The sequence below is a fragment of the Myotis myotis genome, unplaced genomic scaffold (genome assembly GCF_014108235.1).
Source record: "Myotis myotis isolate mMyoMyo1 unplaced genomic scaffold, mMyoMyo1.p scaffold_m19_p_2, whole genome shotgun sequence".
Taxonomy (NCBI): domain Eukaryota; kingdom Metazoa; phylum Chordata; class Mammalia; order Chiroptera; family Vespertilionidae; genus Myotis; species Myotis myotis.
Window position 1 is genome coordinate 110,992,748 of NW_023416324.1, and position 27,057 is coordinate 111,019,804.

The 27,057-nt window shown below is 42.4% G+C and overlaps 2 protein-coding genes across 5 annotated transcripts in view; both read right to left on the reverse strand.

Moving 5' to 3' along the window:
* The window catches only part of LOC118675148 (ceruloplasmin), a 101,985-nt gene extending 97,365 nt beyond the window's left edge, over positions 1–4,620 (reverse strand). For 2 of the 4 annotated variants that reach the window (XM_036347360.1, XM_036347359.1), the window contains exon 1: positions 4,428–4,619. In XM_036347360.1, the coding sequence (XP_036203253.1) occupies positions 4,428–4,573 (146 nt within the window). In that variant the 5' untranslated portion in view covers positions 4,574–4,619. Of the gene's footprint in view, positions 1–4,427 lie in introns of all 4 variants that reach the window. The other 2 variants (XR_004973817.1, XM_036347361.1) reach the window with 2 other exon arrangements.
* Positions 4,621–10,423: 5,803 nt separating this feature from the next.
* LOC118676412 (ceruloplasmin-like) overlaps positions 10,424–27,057 on the reverse strand; it is a 64,415-nt gene continuing 47,781 nt past the window's right edge. Inside the window, exons 17-19 of the mRNA XM_036350283.1 lie at positions 19,463–19,602; positions 12,934–13,096; positions 10,424–10,562 (exon numbers count right to left, since the gene is read on the reverse strand). Coding sequence (XP_036206176.1) covers positions 12,938–13,096; positions 19,463–19,602 — 299 coding nt within the window. The 3' untranslated portion in view covers positions 10,424–10,562; positions 12,934–12,937. The remainder of the gene's footprint in view (positions 10,563–12,933; positions 13,097–19,462; positions 19,603–27,057) is intronic.

Genomic DNA, 27,057 nt, shown 5'->3' on the forward strand with positions numbered 1-27,057 from the left:
TACTATATAGGATAGAGGCCTGGTGCACGGGTGGGGCTGGCTGGTTTGCCCTGAAGCGTGTCCTGGATCAGGGTGGGGGTCCCGCTTGGGTGCCTGGCCAGCCTGGGTGAGGGGCTGATGGCTGTTTTCAGGCTGGCCACACCCCCTTCAGGGTGGGGGTCCCCACTGGGGTTCCTGGCCAGTCTGGGTGAGGGGCTGAGGGCTGTTTTCAGGCTGGCCGGCGACTGAAGCTCCCAGCCTCTCCTTTTTTTCTTTTTTTTTCTTTTTTATTCTGGGATTTATTTACCTTCTATAATTGAAACTTTGTTGCCGTCACTGGAGTTGAGAGCTGGCTCTTGCTCGCTCCAGCTCTGAGGCCACGGTCTGCTGAAAGCAGGTATCGGGGGTTTGTTTAGCTTCTATAATTGAAACTTTGTTGCTTTTGGAGCTCAGAACTGGGCCGCGGCAGGCAGGGAACCTTGGCTTCCTCCATCACTGGAGCAAACAAGCCTCTTGCTCGCTTCAGCTACATGGCTGCAGGCCGCCATCTTTGTTGGCGGTTAATTTGCATATAACCTGATTAGCCAATGGGAAGCGTAGCGAAGGTACGGTCAATTACCCTTTTTGTCTTTTATTATATAGGAAATCCGCCCCTGCCTAAAATTAGTCCTTCAGGTTCAGTACACTTTAGGCCTCACAAAACCTGTGTTAGTCCCTGAGGGTTGGGGTCCCCAAAGGAGCTCGGATTCATTCATTATATTTATTTGCTCCTTTTAATTCTTGTTCTAGATTTAGAGGGAGAGTGAGGACAGTTTTTTACTCAGTAATTTTTATAGTAAGAATTGTATTGGAACCTGCTCCTTCTTTGGCTGTTTACAGGTTTACCTTACCGGGAACTCACAGAGACTTAAGCCCTTTGGTTGAACATAGGAGCAGAGCTTATTGTGTTTCTATAATACAGGCACAAAGTTAATACAACTTTTACAAATATTGTTGAAGAAACTGATAAATTTCAGTGCCATGAGGCATTACTTTTCCTTCTGCTCCACCTCTTTATTGAGACTTTTGTGCAGAGCATAAGGCTGGAGGGATGAGCAGGTAGAGCGGAGTCAAGTTGCCTTTTCCAAACCCTAGATCTCATACTTTGATATTACGTAGTAGTTGCATTTCTGAATGACATTTTGAATTGGGTATATTATATTTTGCTAATATCAACTCCCTTACTCATAGAGATTATTTTAAGTGATAGTTAAACGTTTCGTACTATGAGGTGCAAAATATTTTGCTTATTTCAAGAATGTGCATTCTTTTTGTAGTAAAGTGAATTTATCAACGTGGTAAGTCTATTTGGGGGGTCTGCTTAAAATGGGGCACACCAGTACTAAATTCGGCTGGAACAATGACTAATGCGCACACCACGTGTGGAGTTAGATGGCTGTTGGACATAACCATTTCTTTGGTCCCTTCGCTCCCACAGCACCTGCTTCAACCAGAGGTGGTGTCTTGACCCTCCATGACCTCTTTGTCATGGCGACCGCGGGCGTCTCCCGTCTGAGGCCTCAGCAGTCAGCTGGGCACAGACCTTCCCAAGAGGGCGGCAACCCTGCCAATGCGTCAGGGACGGAGACCCCTTGGCAGAGGCGAGGCCGGGAGGCACAGGGGGAGGGAGAGCTTTTGGACCCGCCGGCTGAACCCAGTGGACTCGCAGCAGCAGCTTCCCGCCTCCCCTCCCCTCCTCCTGGGCCGGCGGCCGTATGGCTGAGGGGAGCTGCAGCCGCTGGCAAGGCCGGGTGCGGGCTCGCAAGGGTAGGGAGTCTGAGGTGCGGTCCGGGCCAGGCGGGCAGCACTTCTTCCCAGGGTTTCGGAGGGTGTTGGGGGTGGAGATGCACCCCAGCCTCTGCGCTGGGGGCCTGGAGAGGAGGGATGCTGCCCCGCCCCCACCGCTGGGTGGGACATTGCAGGGGAGGGGCTGTGGGTCCCTGGCCCGCACCCTCCCTCCCAGGGGCGGGTCGTGGGCTCAGGCGCTGCAGAGGCTGCTGGACCCTCGGGGGCGGGAGGAGCGTCTGGGTGTCTGAGCAGTGGGCAGCGGAGGTCGAGAGTAGGCGAAGAAACTGGCCCCGGCCTTGTAGGTGAGGCGTGCAAAACGGGCCTGCAGAGTTGTGGCCCTTAACAAAGCGCTGGCATCCATTGCCTGGACGCCAGGGTCTGAAAAGCCGGTGGGGTGAGGGAGGCACTCTCCTGCCTCCGCCTGGCGCAGGCGCCGCTGTACTGCCAGTGGGGGGGGGGGGGGGGGGGGGCTGGCCCAATGGGCGACCGGTCATTGGTCGTTCCTTTCGTCATGCTTTTGGCCTTTTATTATTATAGATAATGGGAAAAGGATGGTGGTTGGGAATATGGAGCAGGAAAGTACCTTTTTTACAAATGTATTTGATTTTTTTTATGTGCCTGGTTTTACCCCCAAATGCATATGATTTACATTATATTTAATCAGGGGGAATAATACTGAATCCATATAAAACAATGGTTTTGGTGAAACCTTGAAAATATGTCATACTCTTAAGAAGAGAAACTATCTCAAAACCAGGTTTAAAAAAATAATTGCAAGATGTATTAGTTTTATTTACAACTAGAGGCCTGATGCATGAAATTCATACATGGGTAGGGCACCTAGGTCTGGCCGGCAATGAAGGCTGATTCATGGGGGACTGGTGGGGTGATCGGCGCCCCCCACTGGCACCTGCCTTGGCTGGGCTGGGGCCTGCAGGCTAGGGGCAGCTCCTGCATTGAGCGTCTGCCTCCTGGTGGTCAGTGCACATAATAGTGACAGTCATTCCACCCCTCATTCTGCCTTTCAGTTGATTTGCATATTAGGCTTTTATTATATAGGATGAGTTATTTTTAGGCCAGAAACTATCCTTACTGTATATTACTAAATTAATTATAACAATAGTATTATCATCTGTGCATTTATTTTTTACTGTGAAAAATTTCAAACACATAAAATTAATAAGAATAGTATATGCCCATCAACAGGGAACAATTATGAAATTTGACATACTTGGTTAGCTTTTGTTGTTAATCCTCACCCAACTGTATTTTTCCATTGATTTCTAGAGAGTGGAAGGGAGGGGGAAAGACAGAGAGAGAGAGAGGAACATCAATGTGAGAGAGACACATTGGTTGCCTCCTGCAGGGATTGAGCCTGCAACCGAGGGATGTGCCCTTGACCGGAATTGAACCCTGATCTTTCAGTCCAAGGGCCGACGCTCTATCCACTGAGCCAAAATCGCATTTTTTAAAGATACAATCCTAGCTCAATCTGATGATCATTGGAATAATATGTGCTTTATTACCATTAAAATACTTTTTTAAATGTATTGAACATTGCCTTTCAATGCGATATTTCAATTTGGTGGCAAATGTTTATTAGCATTATTAAAAGTGAGGACCTTAGTCCTGGCTGGTGAGGCTCAGTTGGTTAGAGCATCCTCTTGAGCACTGAAGGGTCTTGGGTTCAATTTCCAGTCAAGGCACATACCCAGGTTTCAGGTTCAATTCCCAGGAGGCAACCGATCGATGCTTCTCTCTCACATTGATATTTCTCTCTCTCTCTCTCTCCCTTCCTCTCTCTCTAGAATCAATAAAAAACATATCCTTGGGTGAGGATTAAAAAAAAAAAAGTGAGGACCTTAGCACAAGTAAACTTCCATTACACAAACTTCAAGGAGAACTATACTCTTGTTTTTGTGTATGGTAACTACTGCTGGAAATAAGAGGGCTTTCAACTGAAACATAAACACAGTTAAGTACATAAGAGTTTTTCACATGATACATGTGCAAAAATATCATAATCAATATTTTTGCATCTGTATCATGTACCAAGCACTATAGTATTGAGAACTCTATAAGCACCCACTCTTCAAACAACCTTTTTAGGTTTTCTTGTTTTCTCCATCTTACAGATTAGGATGCTGAAGCTGAGAGAGATCAGTTAACTGTCCAGTCATCCAACAAATATTAGGCACAGTCGTATTTGTTAAACTTGTATTTTATTTCTATAAATGATGTTTTTAAAGCATGAAAAATTTTATCCTTACCACTGATAATCAATAAATGGTGTATAATAAACATAACATTGTACAGTCATTATTTAAATTCACGAATGTCTGCATAAACAAACAAGAGGACTGAGTCCTGATGGGAGATGCAATAACAACCTGTGGAGGTCCTAAGAAGCCTGCAGCTCCCAGGACCAAGGGGTGTGAGTAGGGCAGACTCTCAAAACAAACAAAAAAAAGAAAAAACCCAAGAATTTCAAGGACATTTAATAAGTGTCTTGGGTTTTAAGTCCACATTTTTCAGTTTCTGTATATAACAAATTAAATAAATATTTCATCTTATTGGCTTTATTTTTAAATGGATAATTAGCAATAAAAATGGTGACTTACGTGTCAACGGAAATAAGTTTCTTTTCCCCATTGTCAGAGGCATAATTCCAAGTTGTTTCAATAATTCCAATGTAATAATGCTTTTCTTTTGCCCCGGCTGTGGTACTATGTAAAAAAAGAAAAATACCCAGCAACAAAGTCTTCATTTTTTCTCTCTTGGAGCCCGAAGTAGTGAAGTGAAACCAGGAGCAGGCACTTTTATAAGTAAGGCTTCTCCCTTCATTTGCTTGATTGACACAATTTAATGTTGCGTAAGAGTAAAGTGTTTCGTTAAAGCAAATAACATTTTCCACTTTCATTCAGTTCTCGTAAACCCAGAAAAAAATTGTTTTCCATTGCCAAGCTTCTCTGATTACACATAAAAAGTCAACAGCTATTGCTGGGGGACTAGAGTGTGCGTAAGTCTGTGCCTCTTCCACTCACTGTGTAAATTCCAGGAGGGCAGAGATCACTTCTAAATGCTCCTTTTGTTCCTCCACAAGGCACCACAGTACAATGCCCTGAGCACTCTGCACTTTTCATCAACCAGGATGAAAAGTATGCAAAGTGGATCAAAACATGTGCTCTTTACTTTTGAAAAGCTTAACAATACTTAATTGTAACTTTATGATATGAAATATGATCTTTATCATGCCAAATTTAAGTAGCCAAAATTAAAAAATTTATTTTGAAGGCTTTGTCTATTTTGTAGGCTCTGGACATATCTACATAGAAAGTTTACAGATTACTCTGTATTGCTGTCAACAATCAGTGTCAGAGCATAATGGGCTTGATAATTCTGTTTGATCATCAAAGAAATCAGACATAAATCAACCTATCTTCAAAAGTGAAGGTTGGTCTTAGTAAATACTAGAAAGTGCCCAGTTTACTAATGTGGGATTTCTGTCTTTGACATGGACATGAATTTTGGGGTAAATACTTTTAAAAAAATATCCTGTCTTTTGTCATGACATATTTGTCTAAAAATATAAGGTAATTTTTTTTTCTTAGCTGAAGAGAATCCTGAACATAACAGTGCACATTTTGTGCTGATATAACCTTTGCCTCTAGAATACAGCAGTGGGAGTATTTGCCAAAAGTTGTGTAAAGAGATTGGGATAAGAGAAAGTACCCTAGTGTTCAAACAATTCATTCAATTAGCATTGCTGTGCAGGTCATTGCTAAGCACTGGGGACAAAACAGTGAACCTCTACCCTTCTCAACTTACATTGTACTTGACAGAGATGGATAGTATACAAATAAAGAGTGAAAGACCGAGAATTAGCGGCAAGGGTTATGGAGAAAAGTAAATCAGGGAAGAATAATGAAAACAGCAGGATGAAGATAAAAATCTGATGGGAACTGCTTGACCTCGGGCAAGATTCTTATCAGAGCCTCAGTTTCCTCATCTGTAAAATCTCAGAGGCTTGTTGTAAATCCATTGAAATGATCCTTGTTAAGGTACATAGTGGGGATTTCTGTTCACCAGCTAGTAATCATCTTAACTAATTGTTCTGATACAGAAAACTGAGTCACAGTACCACCCAGAATGTCCTGCCCACTGAAAGGACTTGAGTGGGGCCAAAATCTTGCCCAAACTTCACTGGTCAAGCTCTGTGCCTTGCAAGATGCTGTTCTTAAAAATATAGAATTGTACACTTGAAATCTATGTAATTTTATTAACCAATGTCACCTCAATAAATCAATAAGAATTTGAAAATAAAATAAAATTAAAAATTGGTCCACACAGACAAGGCATCTTCCAGCAGTCCAGAGGAAGGGGGTACTTGTTTCAAATTGGCACGGAACCACTTGTTTGAGCCAGCAGATTTCTGGGCACCTCATTTCACATTCTCTATGCTCCAGCTCAACACTGTGGGTAGAAAGGATGGTGATCAGTGCACAGCTACAATCCCTGCAGTCACTCCTTCCATCAGATTCTGCCCTAACGACTGCTCGGATTGTGCCCGAGGGCTTCAGGATGTACATGTGCAGCTCCCTCACTGTTAGGGTCTCTGAAGGAGAAATGCATGAGGCCAAAAGGGTAAAGAATTAGGAATTTATTAGGTCATCTGGAAACCCAGATGGGCTGAGCCCCAAAATGGCTCCTGCACCCAAAGATGGGGAGTCAGAGGTTTTTAAAGGACTCTAGGTGGGCTTTTTCTGGGCGGACAATTCTCTGTGCAGGTGTGGCTTCTGGGAAACTCTGGAGGGGAGAGATAATGGTCTTAGCAAGTGGAATGTGGTCTAAACAAGTGAATGTCCATTGTGAAGTGGCCTAAAGGTCAGTTTCCCTAAAGCAGTGGTCGGCAAACTGCTGCCCCTTGAGTGTGGCTCTTCCACAAAATACTACATGCAGGCGCGCACGTACAGTGTGATTGAAACTTCGTGGCCACACTCAAGGGGCCAAAAAGCTGCATGTGGCTCTCGAGCTGCAGTTTGCCAACCACTGCCCTAAAGGAAAGGCCACCTTTAACATTACAAACCTCTTTATGGTGAGTCCAGAGTTAGTACCTAAAGGTGAACTTTGAACGATGTTGCTGTTGAGAATTCTGCGTTCAAAACAATGCTCACAACCAGCATAGAAGGCAGGAGCCACCAGGAGCAGCTCAGGGACTCATAGCATTGCAAGAAATAATAGAGGAGAGGAATCTAGATTAGACCAACAGCCAGCCTCTTAGCTGTCTGTCAGGTCTTTACCTCAGAGCCCCAGGTTTGTTATAAATAATTACTATATGCTTAAGTTAACAGTTTAGTAACCTGGGTTACATAGCACATGTTTTAATCATTGTCCACAATTTTTTTTCTTGTCATCTTAAAGATTCCTGGTATAGGCGAGATTTATCTGCATTTAGCAATCAAGATTCTGGGGTTGATAATGGTTAAAATCAAAGAAGCAGTCGTCCTTACAGAATATCAGCTTTATTTCTGTTGGGCAAGATGCAAATTACCTCCATTATTCCTCCCCCACAACATCAGAATTATTAAGAACAAACCAGCAAGGACTGTCTTTCCCTTTGTGAGAGGGAGACACTAGTATGAAATAGCAGGTCATTTTGTCCAGGGCCAGTCAGATCACCACATTGCTACTTTTTTCACAGAAAATTGTGTAACTGTAATTACGGGTGAGTGTGGTCATGTATAGAACTTCGATAATGAATCCAGTGAATTGACCTTGCACAATGCGACTGTCCAGTTCATGATTATTTAGAGAATGATGACACAGATAATGTCATCATTATCTCCACCCCTTTGGTTGCCCATGAATGGGTCAAGGCCTTACTCATCATTTCCTGGCATGCAGAGAGGTCACAAGCAGGGGAAGAGAGGAAGCTCAAACTCTAACTCAGTCAAAAACAGCCTGCTAGTGTTGACATCTATAGTTCTATGGGAAAGGGGATTTTTAAAAAATGGAATATGGATTCCAATTACTTCTTCAATTTTGTTCTCTCACAATCTTGAATGAAGTGGAAATCAAAGCATATGATGTATTAACAATGGAAAAGAAGTACAATACTAGAATTATTTTTATAAAAGATTAAAGACTAACTTATACCTGAAGCTTGATTGCATAGAACTTCAATGTGTGACTTTCCTCCCTTGTCATCCCTAACCTCATCACCTCTTGCTTCTATACCACTATTCTGGGGTAGTCCACTCTGCATAGCACTTAGCACTTTGATTTGTGCCAGGCCTTAATTTATAAAAGGTGACTGAGTGATGACATGAAGAGGCCAAAGCTATTGTTGTCACTTGCAGTTTTCCTAGAAAGAAGAGGCACACATGTCATGCAGGGCCACATGAGGAAGCACCAGATTTTTTTTTAGGAGGCAGAAGTAGATGCCAGTGGGATGCAAAGGCCACAAATTTTATTGGGGTTTCTGCAAGAAAGGCTAGGCAGGGAAGAGTAAACACGGTTAGGATTGGCTAGTTTTAGTAATTCCAGCTCTGGCCAGTGTTACCCAATAGTTAGAGCATTGGCCCATACACCAAAGGGTCACAGGTTCAATTCCGGCCCTGGTTAGGGCGTGTATGGGAGGTAAGCAATCAATGTGTCTCCTCATATCTTTCTCTCTCTCTCTCCCTCTCTCTCTCTCTTCCCTCTCTCTCTCTCTTCCCCTCTCTTCCTCCTCCTCCCTTCGCTCTCTCTAAAAATCAATGGAAAAAATATCCTTGGGTGAGGATTAACAACAACAACAACATAATAATAATAATAATTCCAGCAGGTTTGGGGGCACAGGAACTGTCTCTAGTTGTCTGGTATTTGGCTTTGGTTGATTAGGGTAGGGGAAATAGTAGCTTGGTGTGTGAGAGTTAGATAAAGGAGACAGTTAGGGGTATGGACTTTTTTTTAAAAATCCTCACCCGATGGTATGTTTTCATTGATTTGAGAGAGAGAGAGGAAGGAAGAGAGAAACACTGATGTGAAAGAGTAACGTCAGTCAGCTGCCTCCTGTATGCACCCCAGCTGAGGACTGAACCTGCAACCTAGGTATATGCACAGACCAGAATCAAACCCGCAAACTTTTGTTGTACTGGATGAAGCTCCAACCAACTGAGCCACTCAGCCAGGGCAGGGGGTATGGACTTTTGATTGGTTGATTGGCATATGAAAGCCTGGTTTACCTACATGTGGTTAACTATCTCTAGAAATTAACTAGTCTGGGAGGGGCAGTCTCTCCCTAGATAGCAAGGCCCGCCAAAGCATCATAAAATATTAAAAATAAAAAACATGATTGATAATTTTATATCAGTATTATCTGTTTATGTGACTGTCTCCTCAATTAGACTGGGCCTCCTTAGGGCCAATGAGTATGCCTTGTTTTGTATTTAATCCCAGGCACTTAGCATAGTGCTTGTCACATAGCTAATAGAATTATTAGTATATTAATTTTTAAAAGTCCTCTTCTGGAGATACATATTGTTGTATTTTTGGGGTGAAATGATATGATGTCAGAGATTTCCTTGATAATACTCCAGAAATTCATGTATTACAAAGTTAAGAAGTTAAAAAGTAAAAAGAATGAAAAGTCTAACTTTGGTTTCAATTTTTATTTAATTCTTAATTTATTAGCAACCTTTCAGTGCACAGGATGACACCCAACCAACTGAACCACACTGGCCAGGGCTGGCTTCAACTTTAGGTTGAACTTTTTGTTTAACTAACTCCCGATTTGAAATATTCTTACTTACTGTCTAAGGCAGATGCTGTTTGTTAACCAACCCACAAGACATTTCCAACTCCTTCTCCCTGTTATTTCCACTATAGAGGTTACAAAAGCTCTTTTCAAGCCTTCCTTGAAGTAGCCAAATATTAAGGGTTTGACCAATGAGACATCAGCAGGTTTGCTAGAGCTCCTCAGCAGACTTGATGTTTTCCTGATAAAAGATGTGATTTAGTACTACTTTCCCCCCTTCTTTTCTGCCTTCAACCTGGATGTAATATCTGGAGCTGTAGCAACCATCTTGCAACCATGAGACAATAGTCATGAGGGAAAGGCCAAGGGAATTGGAGACACTTGCCCTCACATCATCAAGTTGCTGAACCAACCCTGGCAGCCACCTATCTCCTAATTAAAAAAAAAAAATTGAAATACACACCATTGATAATTCCTTCTTGGGTTTTTTTTTCTTCCTGTTACTTATATAGGACACATCCCAACTGTTAATATTGCTAAATACAAAGTCATAACATGAGTCCTATTTTGCTTCTAGAAAATTGGCACACATTTTATAACCTTCAGTCTTTCATATATGGATGTGCATTTTAGAGACTGATTTAAATGCTTATCCATGCTATGATAATTTCATTCTTCTCAAGGTTTGCAAATGTTGCAGTTTATGGGAAAGTCTTGGATTGTGTATTTTTCTCTCTCTGAGCTAGACTTCAGTTTGAGCCTGCTCTCTTTATCCCTTTGACCCACTCCCACGGCATTTATTAAAAGTTTTGATTCAACTTCACAGATTCTATTCCTGTGACACAATTTACAGAAAGAAGAGGCAGCTCACACACAGAATTTACCAACAAAACTTTTATTTCAAGCTAGTTTTCCTGGTACACTGCCCTCAAAGTCTCCAGCCAGCCCTCTTGAACTCCTTCATCCCTGGAGCTTTTTCCTCAGCAGCTGGACTTCTGACTTCAGGGAGATATTTTTGCTGTCGAAAAGAAAGTTTCAAGAAGATCTAAGTTGGAATATTGAAGTAAAATAGTTACATATCTTTAAGGAAAAACTAGAAAGTTTATATGTCTCAAGAAAATCCTTAAAAGAATTACCATTGTTTGTGCAACAAGACAGCTTAGCCATGAAATCGGAAGCAACATTGCTGTCACTCGTCCATGTGGACAGAAATCCTGTAGAATGAGCCAGGTTTGGCTTTATGTTAATTGAAATGTTTCCCCAAGAAACAATGCTATAAATGGGGATTTAGATCTTGGATACCACACCCAAGTCTCTTTTACTAGGAATGAGTATGATTAATTATAGGAATAAGTAATGATTATTATACTTGTATTAGTAATATATCATTAATGGTGTTGACATGATGCTGTAGGTAAAATTATATTTTAGGCTAGTAAGTTTGTGGTTTTGTGAGAAATGTGGTCCTTATACTCAGAAAGGATTTTTGAGGCACTGTCCTCCTGCACCTCCTTCCCACTTCAGCTGCTCTGTGCCTTCAGTCCCACAAGGTGCCCACAGGGAAAACATCCACAGAACTCGAGAGCTGCACAACATACTTAGAATAGGATATTATATGTATCTATAATAATAAAAGTGTAATATGTAAATCGACCAAACAGCCAAACAGCAGAACAACTGTCCGGATGACCATGCTATGACAGCCACTGGTGCCAGGCCAGCCAAGGTGGGTGCAATGCGATTGGCCGGGGGGCCCGCCATCGCCCCATGATTGCCCCCAGAGAGAGGCCCAGGCCACTGAGTGGTGGGGCTGTGGAGGGTGGGCAGGGCCTCCCTCTGTGGGGTGATCAATCATGGGGTTCCCAGACTGTGAGAGGGTACAGGCTGGGCTGAGGGACCCCCCCTCCCAGTGCACAAATTTCATGCACTGGGCCTCTAGTATTTAATAGTTTTCCTGATTTTAAAAGTAATTTAAATGTTAAGGTAACCTTGAAAGAAATGGAAAAGTACAATAAGAAAATAAACCTCTCTCGTAATTTTACCATTTAGAGTCACCATTAATATTTCAGTAATTTCTATTCAGTCTTACATATATACTAGAGGCCCGGTGCACAAAATACATGCACAGGGGGTGGGTCCCTTAGCTTGGCCTGCACCCTCTCCAACCCAGGACTCCTCAAGGGATGTCAGACTGCAGTCGAACATCCCTTTCACAATCTGGGACCTCTGGCTCCTAACTGCTCGTCTGCCTCCCTGCCTCATCGCCCCTAACCGCCTCTGCCTGCCAGCCTGATCACTCCCTAACTGCCCTCCCCTGCCAGCCTGATCACCTCTAACCGCCCCTGCCTCGGCCCCCACCACTGTGGCTTTGTCCGCAAAATGTCCAGTCTAATTAGCATATTACCCTTTTATTAGTATAGATGACATATAATATGTATGTAATATGTAGAGAGAATTTGAATAATATTTCAAATACTATTTTGTAGACTTTTTATCACTCAATATTATATTGTAAGCATTTTTCCATTAAAATTTAAGACATAATTTTTTTATGTTAGATAGCACTTTAGATGATAAGTGTAGCAAAACTTAGTGTAGATGATTTGCTTGTTTTCAGTTTTCCATTAGCATGAAATAACATGGCAATAAATGTTTTTTGGCATGGTTGATAATTTTCTGAGATCAACTGCCTGGTCAAATTATTAAAATTATTTTGTCGAAATATTAGAGTTATTGTAACAAAACACCAAAAGATAATGACTTTCATGGAGAGCCTAAGTAACTAAGAAACTGATGAAAATCACAATAACAAAGGTACTATTTTCATACTGATGTTGCTAATAAAATGGAGAAAAAGGTAGGAATGAGAGGAAATAAAATGTCACTTGAATATGAAAAAAAATTAGAATCATTATTTTATATTTCTTGAGAGCTGTGGAAACATTGTATACTTCCCCCAAATTATATGCAATATATACAGTTATTGATTGGAAAATTGAAAAATGAAATCTTTGCCAAACTGATAGCTTCCTTATTCAAAAAGTTATCTTATGGTTGTTTAAATCTTATTTTTAAATGATTTGATTATTAGGAAGGTTAAACATTTTTATAAGTTCAATTGTCATTTGTATTTCCTGTTCTATGAATTGTCCTTATGCATTTATTATATGAATCTGGAAATTACATTTATCAGAATGTCCTTTATTAGATCAGGAATAGTTACATAAGTTTGATTAAAAATAAAACCAGAGTTTCTTGGTCATCTCAAAACAATAATCTTTGAATGGGAGCGTGGTGTGTCACATCACATACATGGTCAGTGGATCAGATATCTTTATGTAAACATTAAGTTTATTTAAATATGATCACTTCCAATTAATTTAGCTTACCTTTTTATTTCATTACAGTGTAAGTGCTTTCCATTCCAGCATCAATGTGACTACTAACATGGCAATGAAATAACCAGGTTCCAACATCTCTTGTATACATTTTTACAGTTTTATAGACCCCAGGAGGAAGGTCATAAACGTCGGAGCGATACAGTCCAGAATCCTTAACAAGGAGACAAAACATCATTAAATAGCTTATAAAAGGTGTCAGTCAGCCATTTACACATTATACCATTTGCTGTGACTCCCCACTTCTAATAGACTTTGTTAAATGACAATTGGAAAGCACTATGTGCTGCTGCATGTCTCCTCTGAGTACAGCTGAGGGTTTGGAGGAGGAGCAAGTCCCAGAAAATTTCAGTGATAGGCCACAGGGACAGCACCTCACTCTAAAAGAGTTTCTGTGTCAGTGTTGGTGTTAGATGTCTTGTTAGCATCTCCTACAGAAGAATGCTCTAGATTTCAGAAAACATCTGGCTTCACAAATCCCAAGGGTTTTAACTGAAATGTTCCTAACTAGAGATATAATCAGAAAAACTCATGGTTATGGGACGGAAAGGAACTCACCTGGCTCCTGCAGCTCCATCTGCCTTCCAGGGATTGGGGCTGAGGGCTGAGGGCCTGTATGGTGAATTTCTCTTCCCAATAGAGGATTTGATATTTAAGAGACCACAAAGTATGTAGGCTACTTTGATTTTGAAAGATGAAGCTCAAGGTCCTGGCCCAAATGGATTAGAAAGAGAATTTAAGAGGGAGATGAGTTGTTCTCCATAATAAAATAGCAAGCATGTGGAAGATGAGGGATGTATTGGAGAGAGTAGCTTAAGATAGGGTCCAGAATAATTTGGAGAGAGAAGAGATGTCAAGAGAGTCTGGAGGGGAAGAATGCAGGAAAGAAGTCCTGAGAAGGAAGGACAGTGAAAAGCAGGAGAGGCAGAAGCTCTCAGGGACGCATGGTGAAGGGGTAATTGAAGATATGGGGCGTCTAATATCAAATAAGAGCTTGCCATTACTGTGTAGTATTGAAAAAAAATAAAGCCTTTATTTACAGTCAAATTTTCACTAAAAGTCTGTGACCCACAATGGCCTTGATTTTGTGGTTGCTTAGGAGAATCAGAATCAAGGAGAGATGAGAAAATAGCAGCCACAGGAGGTGAGAGGTAAGGGAGATGAACAGAAGTAGGAAATGAGAGCTGGAGGCGACTAGAAGAAATTTCGGCTCTCAAGACTCATGGAGACATTGGAAGGTACAGAGGAGGAAGGTGGAGCCATTCCCCATTGGATGCAAAGTGCAAGCTTAAGTCAATGCTATTGAGGAAAATCAGTTTTGGTAAGGTGACAGTAATATTGATGACAAGATACATTTTAGGATGTAGAGCACAATATAAAATAATTTTAACTAAGAATTGACAATTGTCCAAGGCAATATGTACCTGGAGCTCTGGCACAGAGAGCAACTGTAGCCTTAGCAAACTGGAGACGACTAGCTGGCTTGTGCCAAGACCAGGTTAGTAACCCCAGAGGGCTGCTCTTTGCCCCCCAGGAGTTCCAGGGGGTAAAGCCCAGCAGCTGTATCAATGCTGAACTAATTAAATTCCACCTCCAGGGAAGGAGAATACTACTTGTGATCATCTGTGAGGAGCTCAGTGCAAGTGGCTAGAGTGGAGAGGTGGTGGACTAGGCTCTGTGGTATAAATAGGATCATTCTTAAGAAAGGCAGTTTTGTGAAGTGGTTAAGAATGAGGGGTTCTGGCATGAGATCCAGGAGTTCAAATCCTACTTCTACCACTTCCTGTTTGTAGGAAAGTTCTTTATCTTGTTAATCCTTTATTTTATTCCCCTATCTCATAGGGAAGTTGTTAGGGTTCAATAAGAAATCCATGCAAAATATTAAGCATAGCATCTGGCACATAGGCAGTACTAAATAAAGATTAGCTATAATTATCATTATAGAAATGTTGTTATAAATTCCACTTAATCTGATCCCTGTTAATATAATCACTTATATAGATGTGGCCCTTGAAGTGTAACTCTTTGATTTCCTTTTATCTCCACACAACACTTGGCATAGCTCTAAAAACTTCAGAGGCATTTGCTGAATTGAGCTGATCTGAACTGAACATCAAATATACTGTAGAGAACTTAGCCAAATTTTAAATAGCTTTTTTGTTCTAATTTTTAAAGTCCAACACAAACAATTATGAAATTAATAACAATACTAATATCTAGGCTTTTCCTTAAAATATATGGGAAGCATAGGTGCAAGTATAGAAAGGTCATGATTGTTGGACCTGGGTTATGGGTAAAGGGGTGTATTATATTATTCTATCTACTTTATTATATAAAATTCCCTACAATAAAAATGTTTTTAAGCCCCCAAATAGTTTAACAGGAATAAATGTGTTACTAAAGGATAGGAAAGAAAGCAACACACCAGTAAAACTTTGTGTAAATTAAGTCATGTACTTATTTAATTAATTTCTATGATAGGCCCTGAACATTAAAGAAGCTATGAGCATAGCACATCTAGAATTCAGAAAGCTTTATGTGAAACTTCTATCAGTGTGGAAAAGATGGACTGCATTATGCCAAATGCTTAAATTAAATGTTGGAGGTGTGTAATACATAAAATGTAATTGGTCCTCAATTTTACAATGATCTAAAGGTAATATGCAAATTAACTGTGACTCCACGACAAAGAGGGTGGCGCCCATAGCCACAAAGATGGCGGTGTCGGTGGAAGCCATGGAGCCGGTGGACATACAAGCACACAGGGGGCCCGGACCGCAGCCCCAGCCCCGTGTAGCCACAGCGCTGGGCTGCTGAGGCCAGAGCGAGTGGGGACACAAACCCGCAGAAGATGACCTTGATTGGGCCGGTAGCTACGACCGACGCCTACTGTAGCCAGCAAACTGGCTGATCAGGGGTTGGGGCCAGTGGCCAACCTCGCAGCCCTTCCCACCTGCTAGCCTGCCCCTGATCGGACTCTCCCATCCAGATCAAGAGCAGGGTGTACAGAGTCTGGACCCTTCCTAGCAGACCCGAGTCCATGGGGTTGAGAGTTCTGATGGCCCTGCCCAGAGAGTAGAGGCACCTGACGGGCAGGGACAGGGACCACAGGCCTCCAGAGAGCACTGCAGAGTTGGCAAGGAGAGGAGAGGGCCTGCGAAGGGAGAGGAGGCGAAGCCAGCCGACATCAGCCCAGAATCCAGCCCTTCCCCTCCAGAAGCAGCAGGACCTAAACCCAGAACCCCAGCCCCAATATGAAGAGCCCTAGGGAGGCTTCAGGGAGCTCTACGCAAAGCTGTGTGTTGAGAACTAGAGACTTCCTGAGGCACTGACGTAGACCACACTGTGGCTGGTGCAACTCAAGTGGAGCTGGAGCACACCACACACAGGCAGGAGCACTTTGCTGCAGAGAGGCAGTCCCTCCTGGAGCTGGAGAGATTTGAGCACAGGGCCCTGGAGCGCAAGGCTGGAAGAGGAGCTGAAGGGCCTGTCCAACCTCCGGGCTGACAACCAGCGCCTCAAGGAGGAGAATGCGGCCCTGATCCACGTCATCAGTAAACTGTGCAAGTGACCCTGGAGGACTTGCTCCGGCCCCCGCATTTATACAGCTGCTTCTGCCACACCCACCGCTTCCCCTGTGTGAACATGAGTGACAGAGCTGCCGGGGAGTCTCTGAGAAGCCATAACCTCCCCTTTGGACCTCCAGGCTGGGAGGGGAGGACAGAGCCCCCAGGAGCCAAGGGGGCCATCTGAGGCCATGGAGACAGGAGGCTGAGCCAGGTAGGGGGACCAGGGCTTCAGGCAAGACCAGGAAGGAACCAAGGACCAGGAAGTGCCAGGACCAGTAGCCAGGACCAGAGTGGTCACCCAGAGGTCCCCTTTCACATGTGCTGCCACCAGTCACCCCTCCAGCCTCTGAGTAGGGATCCGAGAATGTGCCAAGCATCCCACTGGCCTGGGCCAGGTGGGCCTGTATATAGGGTCCATGTGCAATAGGGAGGGACGTCTTCTATTTTTTGCTGCCCCCTCCCCAATGCTGTCCCGGCCAGAGGGAGAAGGTATTTTTGAGACATAATACAGGCACCACAAATAAAAGTTGTAAAGTTGCCAAACAAAAAAAAGAGTGGCCCAGCCAGCCAAACCCCCCCCCCCCCCCCCCCCCCCCCCCCCCCGGCAGCCCTGCCCTCAGTCAGCCTGCCCCACCACAATAGGCCTGCAGCCCCTTCCCAAGACTGCCTGCCTCTGACCGCAAACCCCCATCCCAATAGGGGGCAGGGCTGGCCAGCCAATCTCTTGCAGCCCCTCCCCCTGCCAGGCCCCACCTCAGATCGCCCCCTCCCCCCCTATCAGGGGCAGGGATGGCTGGCCAACCACCCATAGCTTCTCCCCCAAGACACTGGTCCATTTGGGGGCATGGCGAGCCAGCCCACAGACCACAGCCCCTCCCCATGGCCAGCCCCTCCCCCCCCATTGGCTCCCCAACCCAAATCAGGCCAGCGGGGGCGCAGTTGGGGGCAATCAGGCTGGCAGGCAGAGTGGTTAGGGGTATACAGGCAAGTAGGCAGGTGAGCAGTTAGGAGCCAGCAGTCCCACATTGTGAGAGGGATGTCCGACTGCCAGTGCGGGATCGGGCCTAAACTGGCAGTCTGACATCCTCCTAGGGGCCAGATTGGAGAGGGTGCAAGCCGGGCTGAGGGACCCCCAGTCTCCCATGCACTGGGCCTCTAGTGTTTATATAAGGGATTAGGATGGGAAATAAAAAAAATGCTTCTTAAGTAAATAAACAATCCTAAATTGGGAATGGAAAAAGGGAAGGATAAAACTGAAAATACTTAATATAAATGAGAGAAATGGCCAGTCAAAAGTGGTCAGTAAAAAAACAGTTATGGAGAAGTATGACAGATAGGGTGAAAGAAAGCAATTCAGACAGAAGATATAAAGAGACTAAGAATACATAAAATAGAAACAGATGGTAAAAATCATATGAAAAGGTACAATAAAGCCAGTTGACACCTAGTACCAAATTTTTGTTTTATAAAAAATGTTGAAGGAATGATAGAAATAGAAAGCCACTCTTTGTAACCCCCACTATAAAATTTGATTTGGGCAAGGATCATCAATAGAACTTTTTAAAAAAAGTACAAGGTGAAAAATTATAGGAGAATAAAATACATTTAAAAAATCTCTTCTCTATAGATTATTAATTACAATACGAAGATGATACTTTTAAAATAGAGAGAATAGTACACATTATCTTAATAAAGTTATCAAACTTAGCTTCACCAATATTAGAACCTGTTGACAGCAGAGCCTTTTGATGTGATATATAATAAGTACATAATATCACCTATGGAGTGTCCTTGCCAATGATATTAAACATGGAGTCTATCATGAGGAAACTATGAAATCAATGTAGAATATAGAATATTCTACATAACAACTGGCCTGGACCCCTCAAAAATGAAATTTCAGGAAAAATCAAGAAAAAAAGGCAAAAGGCTTGTTTTGATTTTTAGGAAAGATATGACAATGGCAACCAAATGCTATGTATAAATGATTAGATCTTGGGTTAAAGAAAAGAATTATAAAGAGCATTTTGGGAACACCTAAGGGTGTTTTAATGGATTGCATGTTAGATTATATTATTGAATTACTGTTCACTTTAGGGTGTGAAATGCTATTGCTGTTGGGGCAGAGATTGTCCTTATTCTTAGGTGCACATACTTTAGTATTTAGGAGTGAAGAGTCATGATGTTTGTAATCTGCTTTCAATTAGGTTCAGAAAAAAAAATATAAGGAGAAAGTAAATGTGCCAAAATGTATATGACTACTCAAGATATTTTTCTTTCATGTTTTATGTTTGAGTGTTTAAAAATTAAAAAAAAAAGATGGAATAGAAAGGTTAAAACTGCCCTAGCTGGTTTGGCTCAGTGGATAGAGTGTCTGCTTGTGGACTGAAGGGTCCCAGGTTTGATTTCAGTCAAGGGCATGTACCTTGGTTGCAGGCTTGATCCTCAGCCTTGGTTGGGGCATGTGAGGGAAGGGAAGCAACCAATCACTGTGTCTCTCTCACATTGATGTTTCTCTCTTTATCTCTCCCTTCCACTCTCTCTAAAAATAAATGGAAAAATATCCTGGGGTGAGGATTCACACACACACACACACACACACACACACACACACAATGGTACAACTAAAGATGATTATCAATGTCTTATTTACTTATTGAGTAAATTCATATTAGAGTGAGAAATGCAATTCATATATTCACGAGCATTTATCAAATGTCCATGAGATATAAAAAGCTAAATGTGTAATTATTTACTTGCATCTAATATATTATACATTATATGTATTGAACATGGTTTGGCCGTTTCACAAGCATTTATCAAATGTCCATGAGATATAAAAAGCTAAATGCATAATTATTTACTTGCATCTAATATATTATAGTTTATATATTTTGAACATAGTTTGTTACCTTGCCATGGAATTAAATGGAGCTTCCCAAGGTTCTTACCGTATATTCAAAGCTGTGGCCATGGAAGTGAACTGTGTGCAGGTCGAATTCACTCCCCATGCCAATCAGATAAAAATTCACTTCATCCCCAACATGAAATGTGAGACCTTGGTTATTTCCAAACAGTCTTCCATTAATTGCTGTAGGTAGACATAGTTTTATTATGTTCAAAAAGGATTTGAAATAATGTATTTAAAAACAACAACATCTTATAGAAAATGTCATGGGGGAGTTTCAATGTGGCTATAGAGTAAGTGGAACTACATTCACCTCTTCTGAGTGCCAAACGAGATTTACAGCTAAATTACTAGTATAGTGCATTCAACCTGAATGACCAACTGAAGGACAGCTGTACTGGAGTGTTATATCCAAGGATTTATAGAAAAAGCTATATAGAGACTTGTAAGAAGGGTGGAGATGTGAAAAGAGCTGGCTCCTGCACCCATGTATGGTAGCTGAAAAGCTGGAGGGATATCTTGGTTGCAAAAGACACCCCTGAGGAACATGGGGTCTCAGTTCCATGCCAGAACCCCCAACACAGAGCACCAGTGCTGGGAGGTAGGGCCTGCATAGCATCTGGCAGTGAAAACCAGGAGGGACTCTGAAGGGAAGAGGAGGGAGTTTGCTAGAATCCTAGGTGCTCTCCTAAAGGGACAATATACAGGATCTTGCTCCAGGACACTCACCCAGGGCTCCGGTAGAGGAAAGGCAACTCAAGGCATATGGAAATCATAAAGAGAAGACCTGGGTGGCATGGCCTTGAAGATAAGTCTGAGAGTCAGCTACTGAGGTCCCAGTCCTGAGTCAATATCCCACATCACCCTAAGGCACCATCTTCCCAGCGTTGGGCATTCCTATTCTTACAGCACAAGCCTGGGGAGTCCAGTAACTTGGTCCTCAAATACTGATGACACCGCCCTGTCAAGCTTGTGTCTGGCAGAAAGGAATGTTGGCTGAACCCAATAGGGACCTTTGCTGCGTTCTTTCTTTGGAGAAACTATTGGCATTCAGACAGAGATTGAGCTGTGAGGCTTTGGAATGGGGGCCAATCTTCCTCTTCACCTGCAGGCTTGGCCAGCATCACTCCAAATGGGAAACTGTTTGGTTCTATCTTCCCAAGTTCTGGTGGCCTCAGACATTGAGTTGAGATCCAAGGGAGGGTTGTGGTGGGGCAGAGAACACCATTCAGAGCCGGGACCTTTGAATTACACTTCCCTCAGATACCCTGGTCCAGCTTGAGTGGGTATGGCTACACAGCCATGGGGAGCCTTAAAGCTCGCTCCCTTCCCACAGGCTCTGCTGGCATCACCCTCAACAAAAAACTCTCTTGATCTATTTTTCAAAGTCCCAGTGGCTCTGCCCTGCTGAGCTTGCTCCTGCAGTGGGGAGAGCTGGCTACATCCAATCTGAACTGGTGGTATACTTCTCCTGGGGGAGCTAGAATTGGAAACTCTAGCAGAGACTGAATAGCATGGCTCTGGAGTAGGAGACCACATTCTCCCCATTGAGTGCCTGACCACACTGCCCCCAAGTAGAGAACTCACTTGCCCTATCCTCCCTACCCAGTTTCCCACCCTAATGAGCTTGCACCAAGTGAAAGGGGCTGTGGGGTATGGCAAGTTTGGGCCCACTCTGAAATCTTTCTTCAAAAGGCTCTAGAGCAGTGGTTCTCAACCTGTGGGTTGCGACCATCGGAAAACACATATAGCATATCACATATTTACATTATGACTCATAACAGTAGCAAAATTACAGTTATGAAGTAGCAATGAAAATAATTTTATGGTTCGGGGTCACCACAACTTGAGGAACTTTATTAAAGGGTCGTGGCATTAGGAAGGTTGAGAACCACTGCTCTAGAGGAAGTCCAGGAAACCTCAGGGGGTGGCAGAGTAGCCAACAGTTGGATGCCAACCTCATAGAGCCTTGGACCCTTTACTGATCTGCCCCCAGCTCAGAGATCCAGGAAGCTGACTCTTATACACAGCTTGAGCCCTCCCATGCACACCTAAGCCCAGTAGACAGAGCCACAATCAGTGAATAGTATGGTAGCCCAGGGCCAGTTACATACAATGTCTGACATCAACCTGCCCCAGAACCCCACCCAAGTGCCCAGGAACCAACACAACCACTGGTGGGCTTCAAATGTCACCAAAACCTGACCCAACAAGCCACACAAATGGCACAGCCAAAGGGAACTCCAGCAGGCACCAGAACCTGCTGGGAACAACTCCATTTTGGGGGGCAGATTTATACACAGTGAAAAAGATCTATACTTATAATCAGCCAGCCTGAGGGTTAACTCCACCCATGAATGGACCAATAGCATTGAAAACTCAACTAGAACAGGAAGGGGCATAAAACCCATGCAAGAAACATTTTTGGAGCATCAAGAATAGGTGATCTAGAAGATTGTGCCATCAAAGCCAATAAAGTACCTACATCAGAAAGCCCTGAAAATAAGCTTGGGAGTCATAGTAGATCTACTTAATACACAGAGTAAAACACAAAAAAGCAGACAAAATGGGAAGACAAATATTAAAGAACAAGAGAAATCCCAGAAAAAGAATTAAATGAAATGGAAACAACCAATATAACAGATGCAGACTATAAAAGAATAATTATAAGGATTCCCAAAAGCTCAGGGAAAGAATGGATGATCTTGGTGAGAGCTTAAACAAAGATATAGTAAGTATTTAAAAGCACATAAAAAAACATAAAAAAGAATCAGCCAGAAGTGAAGAATATATTTGAAGGAATCAACAGCATTTTAGCTGAAGCAGAGGATCAAATCAGGGATTTAGAGGACAAGATAACAGTAAGGAGAGCAATGAAAAGAAAAATGAATTTTTTAAAAATGAGGAAATTCAAAGGGACCTCTGGGACAACATTAAGCATCACAACATCTGCATCATAGGGACACCAAAAGGAGAAGAGAGTAAGCAAGGGATTGAGAACCTGTTTCAAAGAATAATGGCTGAAAACTTCCCTAATCTGATGAAGCAAAAAGTCACAGTTTAGGAAGCACAGAGTCCCAATCAAGATGAACCCAAAGAAGCCCACACCAAGACACATCATAATTATAATGGCAAAGGTTAAAGACAAAGAGAGAATCTTAAGGGCAGCAAGAGAAAGACAGTTAGTTACCTACAAGGGAGCTCCCATAAGGCTGTCAGCTGTTTTCTTAACAGAATGCTTCAGGCCAGAAGGGATTGGCATAAAGTATTCAAAATGATGAAAAACAAGGACCTACAAACATCACTATTCCATCCAGCAAAGCTATCATTTAAAATTGAAGGTGAAATACAGCTAAAGGGGTTCATTACCAACAAACAAGTATTGCAAAAAATGTTAAAAGGCCTTCAGTGGATAAAGCATCGGCCCGAGGACTGAAGGGTCCCAGGTTGATTCTGGTCAAGGGCACATGCCCAGGTTGCAGGCTCAATCCCCATTGTGGGGCATGCAGGAGGCAGCCAATCAATGATTCGCTCTCATCATTGATGTTTCTATCTCTCACTCCCTCTCCCTCTCTGAAATCAATAAAAATATATATTTTAAAAAAGCCTTCTTTAAGAAGAAGAAAGAAAAAAATAAATACATATAGAGAGGAATGTAAGAATAAAGATTCAATAGCAATAAATAAGTACCTATCAATAATAACTTTACATGTGAATGGATTAATGCTTCAACCAAAAGATCTATGGTAGCCAAATGGATAAAAACCCCATAACCCATATACTAGTATATGCTGTGTACAAGAGGCCCACTTCAGAACAAAAGATACATACAGACTGAAAGTGAAGGGATAGAAAAAAATTCATGCAAGTGGAAACAAATAAACAAACAAACAAACAAAGCTGGGGTAGCAATACTTATGCCAGACAAAATCGACTTCAAAACAAAGGCCATAACAAGAGGCAAAGAAGGACATTACAGAAAACTAATAGGATAAACCCAACAGGAGGATATAAACCTTGTAAACATATATGCACCCAACATAGCCGCACCTAAATATATAAAGAAATCTTGGTGTACATTAAGGGAGAGATTAACAATATAGTCAAAGTTGGGAATTTCAATACCCCATTGGCATCAATGGAGACATCTCCCGGACAAAAATAAGGCAATAGTGACCTTTAATAACACGCTGGATTGGATGGATTGAATTGATATTTAGTGAATATTTTATCCCAAAGCAGCAGAATACACATTCTTTTCAAGTGCACATGGAACATTCTTTAAGATATACTAGTACCACATGCTAGGATATAAGATAAGCCTTAATAAAGTCAACAAGATTGAAAGCCTATCAAGCATCTTCTCTGACCACAATGGCATGAAACTAGAAATCAATTATAGCAAAAAACTCAAAAACACTCAAACACATGGAGGCTAAATAACATGTTATTAAACAATTAATGTGTTAACAATGAGACAAGTATCTTGCCCTCATCCAAGCAGCAGCAGCCGCACAAGCAGTGTGCCAAAGCCGAAGAGCAGCAGTTCTGCGAGTGACCCAGCTCCATTCGAGGAGCAGCAGCAGCCCATCCCGGTCCGAGGAGCAGCAGCCACACAAGCAGGCTGCCCACATCCGAGGAGCAGCAGCCCTGGGCAGCACAGACCAGTCTGAGGAGCAGAGCCACAACAGCCTGCACCTGTCTGACAAGCAGCAGCCGGGTGAGTGGCACGTCCCCGTCCGAGGAGGAGCAGCCATGAGTGCAGCTCATTCCTGTCCAAAGAGCAGCAGCCTCACAAGGAGCCCACCCCCGTCTGAGGAGCAACAGACTCGCAATCAAACTGTCCAAGTACTAGGAGCAGTAGCCCCACAAGCAGCCCACAACATCAGAAGAACAACAGCAGTGTGCAGCCAACACCCACCCAAGGATCAGCGGCCACGTGAACAGTCTGCTCCAGTTCAAGGAGTAGCAGCTGCGTGTGTAGCCTGCACCCATCCAAGGAACAGCAGCCCTGTGATCAGCACACCCTCTGTCTGAAGAACAGCAGCTGTGTGTGAAGCCTCCCCCACCAGCCAGAGGAGCCGCCACAGCTGTGAACAGCACCCACCAGAGGAGCTGCTGCCAACTGAAGAGCAGCTGCTACCACAACCACCCAAAGAGCAACCACAGCCCGAGAAGCCACTGCAACCCAAGGAGTAGCCCCTGAATGACTCAACATCTAGATATGTCAGTGAGATCAAACATGGGTACACAAAGAAACCCCCAAAGGAAAGAAGAGGAGGACTTGCCAGAAAAGCAGCTAAGTGAAACAGAGGCATTCAGCATGACAGAAAAAGAATTCAGATTAAGGGTCCTAGAATGCATAAACCGGATGGAGGAAAAAAATCAACAACTTATGCAAGAAGCAAGAAGAAATGGATGAAAAAATAAACAACTTATGTAAGAATCAAAAAGAAAAGGATGAAAAAATCAAAAAATTAAGTAAGAACCAAGAAGAAATGAAGAGTGATATAGCTGCAATAAAAAACACCATTGAAAGTTTCAACAGTAGACTAGGAAAAGCAGAGGACCAAATTAGCAAATTAGAAGACAGGGAAGCAAAACACACCCAAACTGAACTGCAACTGGAGAAAAAAATTAAAAGACAGGAGGAGAGCCTAAGGGAGCTATGGGACAACATGAAACGAAGCAACATACGAATAATAGGGGTGCCAGAACAACAGAAAGAGGAACAAGGTTTAGAAAACCTATTTGAAGAAATAATATCAGAAAACTTCACTGAGGTGGGGAAGAAAAAAGTCACACAAGCCCAGAGAGTCCCAAACAAGGTGAACCCGAAAAGACCCACACCAAGACACATCATAATTAGCATGGCAAATGTTCAGGACAAAGAGAGAATCTTAAAGGCTGCAAGAGAGAGATGGAAAGTTACATACAAGGGATCTCCCATTAGATTATCAAATGGTTTCTCAACAGAAACACATCAGGCCAGAAAAGAATGGACAGAAATTTACAAAGTGATGCAAAGCAAAGGACTGAATCCAAGAATACTCTATCCAGCAAGGCTATCATTCAAACTTGAAGGGGAAATAAGAAGCTTCACAGACAAAAAAAGGCTAAGGGAGTTTATCACCACCAAGCCAGCAATGCAAGAAATGCTAAAGGGACTGGTGTAAAAAGAAGAACTAAAAAGCTCAGAAAGAAAACAGGCACAAAAAATAGAAATGGCTACAAACAAGTACCTTTAAATAATAACTTTAAATGTAAATGGACTAAATGGTCCAATCAAAAGACATCGAGTGGCTGAATGGATATAAAACCATGAAACATATATTTGCTGTCTATAAGAGACCCACCTCACAATAAGGGACACACAAGGATGAAAGTGAAGGGATGGAAGAATATCTTTCAGGCAAATGGAAATGAAAAAAAAGGTGGGGTAGCAATACTTATATCGGACAAAATAGACCTCAAAGTGAAGGCCATAACAAGAGGTAAGGAAGGCCAGTTCATAATACTAAAGGGATCGATATAACCCTGATAAACATATATGCACCCAATGCAGGAGCACCCAAATACATAAAAAAACTCCTGGAAGATATCAAGGGAGAGATCAACAACAACACAATCATAGTATGGGACTTTAATACACCACTGACATCACTGGATAAATCCTCTAGACAAAAAATCGGCAAAGAAAAAGCAATCCTAAATAACTCACTAGATCAGATGGACTTAATTGACATCTTCAGAACATTTCACCCCAAAGCCAAGGAATATACATTCTTCTCAAGTGCTCATGGGAAATTTTCAAAAATAGACCACATATTGGGTCACAAACAAAGTCTCCCCAAATTCAAGAAGACTGAAATCATACCAAGCATCTTCTCAGACCACAATGGCATAATATTAGAAATAAAGAACAAAAAAACAACCCAAAATACTCAAACTCTTGGAAGCTGAATAGCATGTTATTAAATATTGTTTGGATTACCAATGAGATCAAAGAAGAAATTAAAAACACATAGGAAACTAATGACAATGAAAACACAACAATCCAAAACCTATGGGACACAATGAATGCAGTCCTGAGAGGACAGTTTATAGGTCTACAGGCTTATCTCAAAAAAACAAGAAAAAATGGTAGTAAATCATCTAACTCTACACCTCAAAGAACTAGACAGAGAGCAACAAGAAAAGCCCAGAGTGAGCAGAAGGAAGGAGATAATAAAGATTAGAGCAGAAATAAATGACATGGAGACCAAAAAAACAACACATAAAATCAATGAAACCAAGAGCTCGTTCTTTGAAAGGATAAACAAGATTGATGAACCTCTAGCCAGGCTCAACAAGAAACAAAGAGAGAGGACCTAAATAAACAAAATCAGAAGCGATAGAGGTGAAACAACAACAGAACCCACAAAAATACAAATGATTGTTAAAAAATACTATGGACAACTCTACTCCAACAAACTAGACAACTTGGAGGAAATGAACATATTCTTAGAAATATACAACATTCCAAAACTCAATCAGGAAGAATCTCAAAATCTCAATAGGCCAATAACTATGGAAGAAATTGAAGTGGTCATCAAAAAGCTTCCAGCAAACAAAAGCCCAGGACCAGACGGCTTCACA